The sequence below is a fragment of the Castanea sativa genome, chromosome 3 (genome assembly GCF_040712315.1).
Source record: "Castanea sativa cultivar Marrone di Chiusa Pesio chromosome 3, ASM4071231v1".
Lineage (NCBI taxonomy): Eukaryota > Viridiplantae > Streptophyta > Magnoliopsida > Fagales > Fagaceae > Castanea > Castanea sativa.
The window spans coordinates 58,325,253-58,339,267 of NC_134015.1; the positions used below are offsets into that span (position 1 = coordinate 58,325,253).

The window sequence follows — 14,015 nt, forward strand, 5'->3', positions numbered from 1 at the left end:
ATCAACTACAACAATCAAAGGGTTGCTGTGGAGTTAGTCACATATTGGGATTCGTGCAAAGGAATAAGTTGCGTATTGGGATTCGCGCAATTAGTTAGTCACATACTGGGAGCCGTGCATTCAAAAGGAGAGATTGTCACTACAGAACAAGTCCAATTGGGTATTGGGGTAAGGGTTCAACTGTAGGTTGGTATAAGGTACTGAGATTCCTTTACTTGTAACCGCTTGTTTTGATAATAGTGGATTTTCGGGAGTGGTGACCTTAAAATCACCCGGTGGGGTTTCTGTAGTGTAAGTTTTCCCCATTCGTAAACAAATCACCGTGTCAATTTATTTTCTGCTGTATTTTAGTTTATTGGTGATTTGTTTGTGCTACCACACGTTTGCATGTTAATTTGATTAATTAATAAACTTGGTTAATTAATTAACTTAATCCATCACAAGAGGTCATCACGTTTTTAGCCTATCAAAAAGTTTAAAAAGATAAATAAAATATATAAAAAAAAAGAACTTTTTATGTTTTAAAGCTTACTGGCCCTTTAAAATTTATTATAAAATAATCAATAACCTCGAAGGTCTGTGGTCTCCACCACCTTACAAAGTGAAGCTAACAATTCAAATAGTTATAAAGTCTACTGTGTAATAACACTTAAAAATGAATAGTCATTCAATCATTCCACAACAACACCTAATGCTTATAATGAGATTTTGAGGCTTTAAAATAATATCAAGGGATTTATTTATTTGTATATATGTGATAGGTTTAAATTTCTCCGTAAAAAAAATAAATAAATAAAGGGATTTAAGAAACAATTGTTAGTATAATCATATGATATAAATTGACGCATAATGTGCTTTGAACTTCGAGAAGTTTTCTACTTTTCTCAAACAATAATACTTGTGATATTATGTAATTTGAATAATGTCTTACATCTAAGTCCTAACCATTTCAAATCCACACACCAATAAAGGTTATTTCCATCAATACTAGTCACAAGCTTGTGCCATTTTAAGTAAAGGAGATATATATGAATTAATGGACAAAACTTAGCTATAAACTTGCGGTTATAGCTAGCCAGTCAAGTTAACCAGTCAAACACAATGCATGTTTACAAGGATCCTGTTTTCCTAATAGATATATGACTAGATAACAAGAAATATGTACATTTTCGTTGAAAAATAAATGATATTATATAAATTATTTTTAATTTCTTAAAACTTTATTGTAAAATTAAATCAACAAAATAAATTTAAATAAGATGATAGGGACTATTAATATTTAGATTTGAAAAATTAACTAGAGTTTTGTCGCTAAACTGACACTTTCTGGTATTTAGATTTAAGAGACACACAAGTCATAAGTTTCCGGTCAATGCCAACATTATAGTATAGGCAAATGAGGCATTCACCTTAGGCCTCCAAGTAAAAAAATGCCCTCAAATTTTAACCAATAGAGTTATTTCTTTTATTGCAATAATATTAATTAAGCTCAAATTGATAGGCCAAAAACGTATTGACTCCTTGTGATGGATTAAGTTGATTAATTAGCCAAGTTATTAATTAATCAAATTAACATGCAAATTACGTGGTAGCACAAACAAATCACCAAATAAACTAAGTATGCAGCGTAAAATAAATGACACGGTGATTTGTTTACGAATGGAAAAAACCTATACGGCAAAAACCCCATCGGGTGATTTTAAGGTCACCAATTTCGAGAATCCACTATTATCACAACAAGCGGTTACAAGTAAAGGAATCCCAAGTACCTTACCAACCTACAGTTGAACCCTTACTCCAATACCCAATTGGACTTGTTCTGTAGTGATAATTTCTCCTTTCAATGCGTGGCTCCCAAGAACGTGACTAACCAACTGCGCGGATCCCAGTACGCGACTTCAATCACCAATTAAAGAAGAGTGTTGGCTACAAAATTCTTCAATTCATCCACACGATGAAGATCAAGAAGATGCTCGGTTACAATTCCCTCCAGTGCACATTATACAACAACTTCTTCACAAGAGAGATGAACTAGGGCAAGAACTTTGTCTCCAATCACAACTTGCTTGAATAAGGATTTCTCAATGCTTATGCAACTTGTCTACTCTTTGATGGCCCTTAAAGTAATCCTTTTATATGTCTAGGGTTAGGAGAAAAGAAGGCCCAAAGACACATCCACGAATTGGAATTAAAACAGAAATAAAAAACTGTTTTTCTTAAACCTTGACAGATAGAGGTGTCGAGATGCTGTCGAGCCATGGGGCTGGAACAGCTCTTTAAACCTCGACACATGCTAGCTGTCGAGCTTTAATGAACTTGCACTTTTCAGCTTGTTTCTTGGACAAACTTGATGACTTCAACACTTGATCTTGAAACACAGTTTTAATGAATTAGCAGTCAATTACATAAATGAATGACATATGTTCTTAACAAGTGAAACACATATATCCTAACACAAATATTAGCCAATAAATAAAATAATAATTTTATCAAATGAAAAACAAGAAAAAAGAAGAAGATAGAAATGCTACGTCCACAACATTTTCTTAACAAATCTTAAATGAAATATTGTTACTAGTTGTTATTGGTACCAAAAAAGTAATTTTACTGATGGGTTCAAATTAAAACCTGTAACAACTTAACTCTTAAAATTTGTTGTGAAAATATTGTGGATATAGCATTTTTTTTTTTTAAAAAAAAAAAAGCTACATACCCCCAAAAAATTCACAAAAGTTGAGTTGACAAGCTTATATTGGTTCTCATATAGGTCCATCATTAACATCATCTAAGTTTCTTGTGTCTTTCATAGCTTGAATCTTGACTCGTCATGTACTTTAACATGCCTTCAATACTAGACTAACTAGGATTCTAAGTGTTACAAAATATCACAATTTTCTATTCTATTCCTACATACTTAATAGATTGCATAATACGTATAAAGTTATAGGGAAAATTTTGTAAGACTATGATTAGCTATACTCCTTGGTATTGAATGTTTGGCTATTAAGAAGTAACATATCCATGGAATAAGTGTAGTTGAAATGAGAATGGTAAGAGGCATATATGGAAATGCATAGAAAGACAGAATTTGAAATGAAGAAATTTGATTAAAGATTGGGGTGGCTCCTATTGATAAAAAGAAGAGAGAAGTTACTTAAGATGATTTGGTTATGTTCAAAGGACAGTAGTTAACGTACCGGTAAGAAAAAATGACTCGATCCAAGTTAACGAAACGACAAAGGTAGAGGGAGACAAAAATAATATTAGTAGAAGTAATAAAAAAAAAATGATGTCTTTGACGATTGAATAAGATATTTGAGTTTCAATATCCGTCTATACACCAAAAATCAATTGGTGTCTTGGTCTAACAATAAATAGCACAGTCATCAGAACTCGACGATATAGGTTGAAACTCTATATATATAAAAAGGACATGTCAATTAAGGAAGTAAAAGATAGTGTGATTTCAAATAGAATAGAATAGAGGAAAAGAATACATATGGCCAACCTTTTTATTTTTTATTTTTTTTAATTCAACATGTGACTAACCCTAACTAATCTGTCCATTGAGAATCAATAATCAACCCCAAATTTTAATATTAAGAATTTTGTTATTAGTGATGGTTCATATTTGGTCATTTGTGATAGTAATTAGTTAAAAAAACACAATTAGAATCGGAAAGAAGTGCTAATAAAATGATTTAACTTGACACTTTCTTCCCTTGTTCCAAATTGAAAATAGTTCCCATCTTTTTAGGATTTTGTTAACAAATGCTTTAAGGGTATTTATTAGTGAATCATATTTAAAAAGTTTTTATGTAAAAAGTTAAAAGAAAATTTTTATCTTTTGACAATTTTTTCTATTTTCTACAAAAGTGACGTTAATTTTTTTTTAAAAATCATTAATAAATGTTCTAGAGTTACTGCCTTATCAGACCCTTCTTTTTATAACCAACTTCTTGTTGTTATTGGCGTTCTTTATTTTATATTTTTTGGGGGTAAATTTCACTAACGTATCTCGAGGTTTGGACTAATGTCAAACAGGTCCAAAACTTTTCAAAACTAGTCAAATTGGTCCCTAAAGCATACTTAGTCTCTAAACAGTTAGTTATTTTTTTCTCAACTTTTTAGAGACTAAATTGGTTTTGAGAACAAAATTTGTTAGTTTTGAAAAAATTTAGACCTTGTTGGCATTAGTTCAAACACGTTAGTGGAATTTACCATTTTTTTATTTTATTTTATTTTTTATGTTGCCTTAACAAATGCTTGTGTTGATTCTTCAAATCTTCGATAATTGAATCTAGACTTGACTTAGAGTTCCTGTAGACTTAGACTTTTTTTTTAGTAAACAATAATACTTATTAGAACGCACATGAAAATGGTAATTCTAGTGTTTTAAACTAGGTTTATAATATATCACATAACCAGAGTACAACTACAAGTATAAAAGTTAGACCTTTTTGTAGTTATACTCTAATTATGTAATGTATTATATACCGTAGACTTAGACTTAATTATTGAATCTAGACTTGACTTTAAGTTCTTAAAGACACTGTTTCCAATCATTAAATTAAAGACAAATATGACCATCACTAAATTAAAATATGACTGCACAAACTTAATTTTTTTTTTTTTTTAAAGTTGAGTGCTCTTTATCTTGTAATTGTCATTCATTCCTTTATCCCTATTTTGTTTCTGTAATTAGGAGGAAGCTTGCTATTGATTGCTATTTTCTTTGCGTTAATAGTATCTGCTTATTCATCCAATGAATTAAAAGAACGTATGCGTGGGGGGAGTTTAAGATTTAAGATGGCTACAATGATTTAGGTTTGAAAAATTAATCAGAATTTTGTCACTAGACTGACTTTCTGGTTTTTTTTCTTTAATTATAAGAGACACACAAGTCACAAGATTCCCGTCAATGTTCACATTCTAATATAGACAAATAAGGTGGTCATCTAAGGCCTCCGAGTAAAAAAATGCCCTCAAATTTTAACCAAATATAAAATAACAGAAACTGTTAACATCTAATTCAAAAAATCAGCGAAGGCATCTATTCAGTCAAGGAGAAAACAAGGGACTATTAATTCGAGTAAAATCAACTCGCTAAGAATGGTAGCAAGTTCTAAAAATGAATCCCATAAAAAAAAATGAAAAAATGAAAATTTTTAAAATTGAAAAATTCTACATCACACGACTTGGTGTAATTCTATCTATAAATTCCTTACACCTGTACCCAAAATTTCTTCATCAACCCATGCATGCAGCAAACACACATGCCATATCCCTCTCCATCTCAAGTTTAATTTTGTAATAACAGACAGTTACCAAAATCATGGCATTCAGAGTCTTGTTCTGTAGCCTTGTAGTTTTGTTGGTTTCCTTTCTCGATTTTGCTACTTTTGCTCCCTCTGTGGCTGCTACAGCTGAAGTAGGTACAGCATTTTATAAGGAAGCAGAAGCTCTTCTAAACTGGAAAGCCAGTCTTGACAACCAAAACGAATCTCTCCTGTCTTCGTGGGTTGGAGACCGCCCATGCATTAATTGGGTTGGAATTACTTGCGATGACTTGGAATTGGGTGTCACTCGCCTAAACCTTTCCGGTTTTGGTTTGAAAGGTTCGCTTTACAACCTTAACTTCTCTTCCTTTCCCAACCTCCATACTCTCTGTCTTTTACAAAACTTGCTTTATGGAACTATTCCCGATAGTATGAAGACCTTTCTAAACTCACCCATCTCGACTTCTCTCTCAATAATCTTTCCGGTACATTTCCTTCTAGCATTTTTAACCTTTCCAAACTCCGGTTTTTTCATTTTTCTGGAAATCAGATCTCGGGACGAATTCCACCCGAGATAGGCCAAATGATAAGTCTTCAATATTTTATGGTTGCCCGGAATTTACTCAATGGTTCCCTCCCTCAAGAAATAGGAGCATTGAGAGATCTCCTTTCTCTTGCTTTAGATGGCAATAGTTTCATAGGCCCCATCCCAGCTATATATGGAAGCTTAAGCAATTTATCCTCTCTTTACCTTCATAACAACGAACTTTCGGGATCTATACCTCGGGAAATTGGAAAGTTGGGCAACTTAACCATACTATTCCTATTAAACAACAAATTTTCTGGTTCCATTCCCCGAGAAGTTGGAATGATGAGATCTCTCACTCAACTTGATTTGTCATTAAATTTTCTCATTGGTCCAATTCCCTCTTCCGTTGGAAACTTGAGCAAGTTACAACAACTTTACATTTATGGCAACCATATCTCTGGTTCCATTCCTGAGGAATTAGGATTGCTTAAACATCTGTGGGCACTTCAATTACTAAATAATAGTCTCACCGGTCCAATTCCAACCACGATTGGAAATTTGACCAAGCTTACCACTTTATATTTGTCTGATAACGAACTAAGTGGTTCAATTCCCGCTTCCATAGGACACCTAGCTGCCTTGTCTACACTTTCCCTTAATGACAACCAACTTTCTGGATCAATTCCATCCACTATTGGAAGCTTGCCCATGCTCACCAATTTGATTTTGATGATGAACAAACTAAGTGGTTCAATTCCCGCTTCCATAGGACACCTAGCTGCCTTGTCTACACTTTTCCTTAATGGCAACCAACTTTCTGGATCAATTCCATCCACTATTGGAAACTTGTCCATGCTCACCTATTTGGATTTGAGGATGAACAAACTAAGTGGTTCAATTCCCGCTTCCGTAGGACACCTAGCTGCCTTGTCTACACTTTCCCTTAATGGCAACCAACTTTCTGGATCAATTCCATCCACTATTGGAAACTTGTCCATGCTCACCAATTTGATTTTGATGATGAACAAACTAAGTGGTTCAATTCCCGCTTCCATAGGACACCTAGCTGCCTTGTCTACACTTTACCTTAATGGCAACCAACTTTCTGGATCAATTCCATCCACTATTGGAAACTTGCCCATGCTCACCAATTTGATTTTGATGATGAACAAACTAAGTGGTTCTATTCCAGTCGAAATGAATAATCTTACTAGTTTGATAAATTTGCAACTATCTGTCAACAACTTTACAGGCCATTTGCCTCCACAGATATGCCAAACTGGAACACTTGTTACCTTTGGTGCCGCCAATAACCACTTTACAGGTCCAATCCCAAAAAGCTTGAAAAACTGCAGTAGTCTCATTCGGGTTCGGCTTGATCAAAACCATCTGACAGGAAATATAGTAGAAGATTTTGACATCTACCCGAACTTAAATTATATTGATTTGAGTAGTAATAATCTGTATGGTGAGCTTTCATCAAAGTGGGGGCAGTGTCATAACTTGACAAACCTAAAAATCTCCAACAACAAGATTTCTGGTAGTATACCACCTGAAATTGGCAACGCAACAAGGCTAGGCGTCCTTGACCTCTCTTCAAATCGTCTGGTGGGAAACATTCCAAAGGATCTGGGGCGCTTGAAGTCATTGCTCAAACTTCTTTTGAACAATAACCAACTTTCAGGTAACATTCCTTCTGAAATTGGAATGCTATCTGTTTTAGAACATTGTAACTTGGCAGCAAACAATCTCAGTGGCTTGATCCCCAAACAACTTGGACAATGCTCAAAGTTGTTGTTCCTGAATCTGAGTAAAAATATACTCCATGGAAGCATTCCTTCTGATATAGGAAGCTTACAGTCTCTTCAAAGTCTTGATGTTAGTCAGAATTTGCTGGTAGGAGAGATACCACAACAGCTTGGAGGCATGAAACAGTTGCAAACAATGAATCTCTCTCACAATAATCTCTCTGGTTCCATCCCATCCACATTTGGTGATAGTGCAAGCTTGACATCCATTGATATATCCTACAATGAGTTAGAGGGTCCTATTCCTAATATCACGGCCTTCCGCAAGGTTCCCATCGCAGCACTGGAAAATAACAAAGGCTTATGTGGTAATGTTGCTGGTTTGAAGGCTTGCCCAAAAATGATTCCTAATCCTCCATCTAAGAGGCACAACCAATTTTTGGTAATAATTTTAATCTCTATTTTGAGCACACTGTTTTTTATATTTATCATTGTAGGAGTTTCACTACTTCTTCGCCAAAGAGTGAAGAAAACAGAAGACAAGCCAAGAGAAGAGCATAACGATAATCTTTTTGCAATATGGAGTTATGATGGGAAAATGGTCTATCAAAACATTATTGAAGCTACAGAAGAATTCGATTCCAAATATTGCATTGGAGTGGGAGGATATGGAAGTGTTTACAAAGCTGAATTGCAAACAAGCCAAGTTGTTGCTGTGAAGAAACTTCACCCACTACCTGATGGCGAGATATCCAATCAAAAAGCCTTCGTGAGCGAGATTCGTGCCTTAACAGAAATAAGACATCGTAACATTGTAAAGTTGTATGGTTTTTGTTCACATCCAAAACACTCTCTTTTGGTTTATGAGTTTTTGGAAGGAGGAAGCTTGGTGAAGTTATTAAACAGTGAGGAGGGAGCAAAAACATTTGATTGGATTAAGAGAGCCAATGTGGTAAAAGGAGTGGCAAATGCTTTATCTTATATGCACCATGATTGCTTGCCTCCTATAATTCATCGTGATATATCAAGTAAGAATATTCTCTTGGATCTAGAATATGAGGCTCACATCTCTGACTTTGGCACTGCTAGGCTTTTGAAGCCTGATTCATCCAACTGGACGTCACTTGCAGGCACCTATGGATACATGGCTCCAGGTTAGTTTCTTTGTTGTAGTCTATAGCATAAAAAGTTTTCCAAGCTTATGTAGGTACCATCCAATATCATAGCGTAAAAATTTTTCCAAGCTTAAGTTAGAAGAACATCTGTTATGGCCGACATGGACACCAAACAGCCAATTTCCATAGTTATTACAACCTATTCTAGAATAAAATTTTAATTATTTTTATATATTTTTATTTTAGCTAACAACTTTTCAAAACACCCATAGCTAATTATCTGTTCTATACTATATTTTATTAAAATATTAATTTTCTTAATTTTTTTTAATTTTCTCTCTCTCTCCACCCACAATAATTACCAACCAACAATTGAAAAAAAAATGCATAAGAAACAATTCCTCCTAAATTTGGACAAGCACTATAGCAATATCTTATTTTGTCACACAGGTTCATAACTTGATGAGGGTGTTTTTTTACGTTTTATTGGCTAAATTTTAGCTAGGCCTTATGCTATTTTAACAAATTTAAGGCAACTACTCTAGGATTTTAAGCTATTTTCCTATTATTACATATTAAAGTTCATACCCAGGTCTATGTACTTATAGATGAAGCAATTTAACTTTGTTATTATTATATATACCATGATTGGGCCCATAGTAGAAATAAATTCATATAGAAGAAAATGTAGCCATTTGCAAGGTTATTTTGTTATGGATGTAAACCTTTAAATAATTCTAACATATGCTTAGTTGTCACATAATACAAATTTTGCTACATTTTTTACCACATAATAGACAAGTTATTAGGTCGTAGACTAACCACCTATTATGTTTCGTTCTAAAAATGACTAAAAAGTGCAAAGTTAGTTTTTAAGTTTTTTTTTTTTTTTTTAAAGGTGAAGTTAGTTTTTAAGTTGATTGTAGTAAATGTAGTATTATATCATATGTAACATGCATGAAGTTAGTTGTAAGGTTTTTTTTTTTTTGGTGAGGAAAATCAGTTTTTAAGTTGATTGTAGTGAATGTAGTAGTATATCATATGTATCATGCAGTATACCTTTGATTCTAAAGATAATAAAATTAAACGAGAAACTAGCACATGTCCCTCCTTGTTTTAGCCAATTCATAAAGCTAAAGGTTTAGTTCAATGCATAAGTCCTTTGAATGGATCCAAGTTCTAATCATATGATATCAATAAAATTGATATATTTTAAAATTTTCTTATGCATGGGTCAAATTCAAGTAGTGTTTAGTTTATTACTAATAATGTTGTTGCTATAACCTTTATCAATTCTTTTCCCTTGCAGAGCTTGCCTACACAATGGAAATTAATGAGAAGTGTGATGTTTTTAGCTTTGGAGTGTTGGCTTTAGAAACAATCATGGGAAAGCATCCTGGAGATCTGATCTCATCTCTCTCATCATCAACAATTACAACCTGTGATATGTTATTGAAGGATGTGTTGGACCAACGCCTTTCACTTCCAATAAATCGAGTTTCAGGGGAAGTGCTCTCCATTGCAAAGATTGCAATTGCTTGCTTGCACACTATTCCCCAATCTCGCCCAACAATGCAACAAGTTTCGCAAGAGCTTTCAACTCAAAAACCACATTTTCCAAATACATTATTCACGACCACATTAGGAGAAGTAGTTGATCTCGGAGGCTCAACTGTCTAATAGCTTGTTTTGTTTGTGTTGCCATTGTCGTTCCCCTACTTCTTCACATATAATCCCTTCTAGTAAACTATTTACCTTGTCTTATTGTATTATGTTTTATTGGCAAGCTGTATTAGTCTAAATGCAGAATTGAGAATTTTGCTGAAGGGCCTTTTTAGTTTGGATATATATATATATATATATATATATATATATATATATATATATTGTAAGTTTTGTAGTGTCAAAATATTGCATTTCAAGATCAAGAGAAGGATTCAAGATGAGCTCTCAAAAATTGAAGTTTCAAGGTCATGTGACTTTACTCAGTTAGTTATTAGAAGCCTTGAGTTATTTAAATTTTAACACAGTTTTAGGGAAATGTTGTTTCCCCTCAGCCTCTCTATAGACAATGTGGGACCCATGCCTTTTCACCTTCACGGCCTAATACTTTTGCTACATGGGTGCAAATTAAAAGGATCCCAAGACTTGAGTGTCTTTTTATTTGTCACTATTTGAGTACTTTCCATTTAAAGTAGGACATTTTTTTTACACCTCAACCTGCATATCGTATTATCGTTCCACATCAATATCGTAGGAGCCTCTGTACACTCTTGTTGTCATGCATTACTTACATGGACGGAGACATGGTTGGACTTGGGGGTTAATGGTCCCCCAAATTTATTTAAAAGAATACTATTATATATATGTACTAATTTTAACTATTTTGTTTTAGAAAATTACACTTTTATCCCCTTAAAAATATTATTGATTCTTTTAGGAGTATTGTTATAGTTATAAATTTTTCTATAACATTTTTACTAACTGTTAAGGTAGCGAATTCTTATTGGTTCACGTTTGGGCCCATCACTTATATTATTAGAAATTTGTAAAAAAGTTTGTAATTCAAACATTTTCCTTATTTTAAAGGCCATTAAAGAATTATTTATAAGTCTAAAATCTATAAAAAAAAAATATACAAACCCAAAAAAATTAATACAAGCCCAAAAATTACAAATAGTAGAACTTAAAAAAAAAATTAAACCTAGTCAACAAATTTTACCTAAAACAAACAATATAACCCTTTAAAAAAAATTTAAACAACTAGCAACTAAGTGACTAAGTAGCAACAAAGTCGGAGGCCGAAGTCATTGCACACAACCAACAGTAAAGCACCCCCCTAATTCTAAGTTCTGGCTACATTCTTAATTACTTATGCATTTATTTATTTAGCAAAGTGCATGTATGCCTTTAATTTTTGGTTTATATAAAGAACAAAACATAGATTACTTTTAATTTTTCAATTTCTTGTCGTGCATTGTACCATTGGTTGACCATAGAACAATTTTTGGTGTTGTACCTAGTGTAGCTTGACTTGAGCACTTTCATGCCCTAGCAAATTAGATCATGTGACCTAAATGTCATGTCACTTATTTTGACGATGCACTAAAATATTGATTACGGAAGAAGGAAATATATATATATATATATATATATATATATATATATATATATATAACCATCTCACTACCAATATTTGTATGTTATAATTATATGTGTACTTATAGAGAAAAAAAAAAGTCAGTTTCACAAAACTAAGTAAAATGTGGTACACTACACACAAAAAAGGATTAAATGTTAAAAAAGGGTTAAATGTCAAAAAATATGCTTGATTTAACAAAATATGAATCATAGGATGCACTTTTGTTACCTTTAAAAATGACATATAGGAGATGTGGAGTTATATAATATTGGACAAAACTTAGGTACAGTATCTTAAGTACTGTTCCTTAAGTTTCCCTCTTAAGATTCAGCCATGTGGCTATTTAATTAAATAATACACTTTCATCCCATAAGAAAAAATCTAGATGACTTAATCTTAAGAGAGAAACCTAAGGAACAACACTTAAGTACTGTACCTAAGTCTTGCCTTATAATATTATAATGTAACTTTTTCAATAGTAGCGTCAATCAAACTGTTATGATAATGTATTTGCTGATGAGTCCGATTTCCTAAGCTATCTCACATATTTTTGTAACTTGCTCACTAATTTGTTTCACGCACGACACACTTGGTCTTGTTAGTTGTTGCACTAAATATATTGCACTTACGGCTTGCTTTGTGGTCAACTTTGAAAATTTGTGTCTTGAGTGAGTTTTGAGAGTTTTTAAGAGAAGTCTACATGATACCATACATAAGTGTCATATACATTAGAATCTCTTCTATTCATAGAAGTTTGTTCTATGGGGCTTTTTCTCATCATATCATTTGTGGATATTTAAGAAGTCCTTATGAATTCAAGGATTCACATTTAACTATAACAAATTTAATTTTAATAAAATCCTTCTTTTATATTTATTGCTATATTAATTTATAAGTCTAATATGTAATAAAGTTAATTAATAAATCTTATGTAATAAAGTTTATAGTATTTTTCTTTTTCTTTTTTTTGGGTAATATATTACCCAAACCACAGCCTAGCAATTAGCAACAAAACCCTTGCGCCCTTGGAAATGAACAAAAATCACGTACACTTATTACTTATTAGACCTATCTTAATTTGAAGCAGATGTGAAAGTTAAACATGACCAATGATTATGAAGCATCTTAAACGCTGTCGTGGAAATTGGAAAGCGTTTCGATCATGACTGACCCCTATCGATCATTGACATTTTTGTTGGACTGACCAATTATTTCTTCTGACCGATACAGTGGTTGACAAACCATGCATACGGTCATGCACAGCAAACCTTCTTGCACGCAAAGCAATTGTACAGAGCATGACCAATTAATCTTTATGTTAGGGCCGTTATTTTTTTAAGACCCATTATCGGTCTTTAATTCTTTATGTATTAGATACGAATTTTTATATGCCGATTAGGGTTTACCTAAAAAAAGTAAAAAAAACAAACAAAGAGAGATAGAGTGACGATGATGAGACTAACTACAGTTATAGAAGTTGGTCTATTAACACTAATGTTTTCACCAAAAGTTTGGTGGAAAAATATTGGGTGTAAATAGAATGAAGTATATATATATATATATATATATATATATATATATATATATATATATATATATAATTTTAATAAATTTTTTTGAGCCCCTAAAATAAAATTTTGAACCTCTTCAATTTAAATTTTCTTTAAACCCTGTTAATATAAGTTTGAATATGATCATTTTAATACTACTTTCACAATAATTTAACAATAAAGGTTAAGTGACAAGTTGTAATTGATTTTTATTAGGACTCATAACTAACATCACTTTTTTTTCCTACCTTTAACAACTTGTCACCTAGGTTTTATTGTAAAGTGTTGTGTCAATAGCACTACTCTTAAAATATTTAATTTTATAAGAAAAAAAATGTTTCAAATTTTTGCTTATTTGTAAAATAATAATAATAATAATAATAATAATAATAATAATAATAATAATAATATAAAAAAAAAAACTTTTTTTTTTAGAACTTTGGCTTACTTTTCCAATGATAGCAAAATAAAGTTGTTTTTCCCTGCACTTTTCTTCTTCATCAATAAAAAAGTACACAACAGTTACAACCAACAAATCTGAATATATATCTGTAATTATTTTCTCATTCTCTCTATCTTTCTTTTTCCCTTATATTTTTTCTTAGTTTTTCTCTGTATTTCATCAAGTAGTTTGATAAATGCTCTATAGATT

General features: G+C 32.3%; 1 protein-coding gene across 1 annotated transcript; it reads left to right on the plus strand.

The window, feature by feature from the left end:
- Positions 1-5,326: 5,326 nt before the first annotated feature.
- On the plus strand, positions 5,327-10,364 carry LOC142628126 (uncharacterized). Its single transcript, XM_075802129.1, has 4 exons — positions 5,327-5,660; positions 5,729-5,908; positions 5,981-8,710; positions 9,981-10,364. The coding sequence occupies exons 1-4, from the start codon at positions 5,336-5,338 to the stop codon at positions 10,349-10,351; spliced, it is 3,606 nt and encodes a 1,201-aa protein (XP_075658244.1). The 5' UTR covers positions 5,327-5,335; the 3' UTR covers positions 10,352-10,364.
- The last annotated feature ends 3,651 nt before the right edge of the window (positions 10,365-14,015 follow it).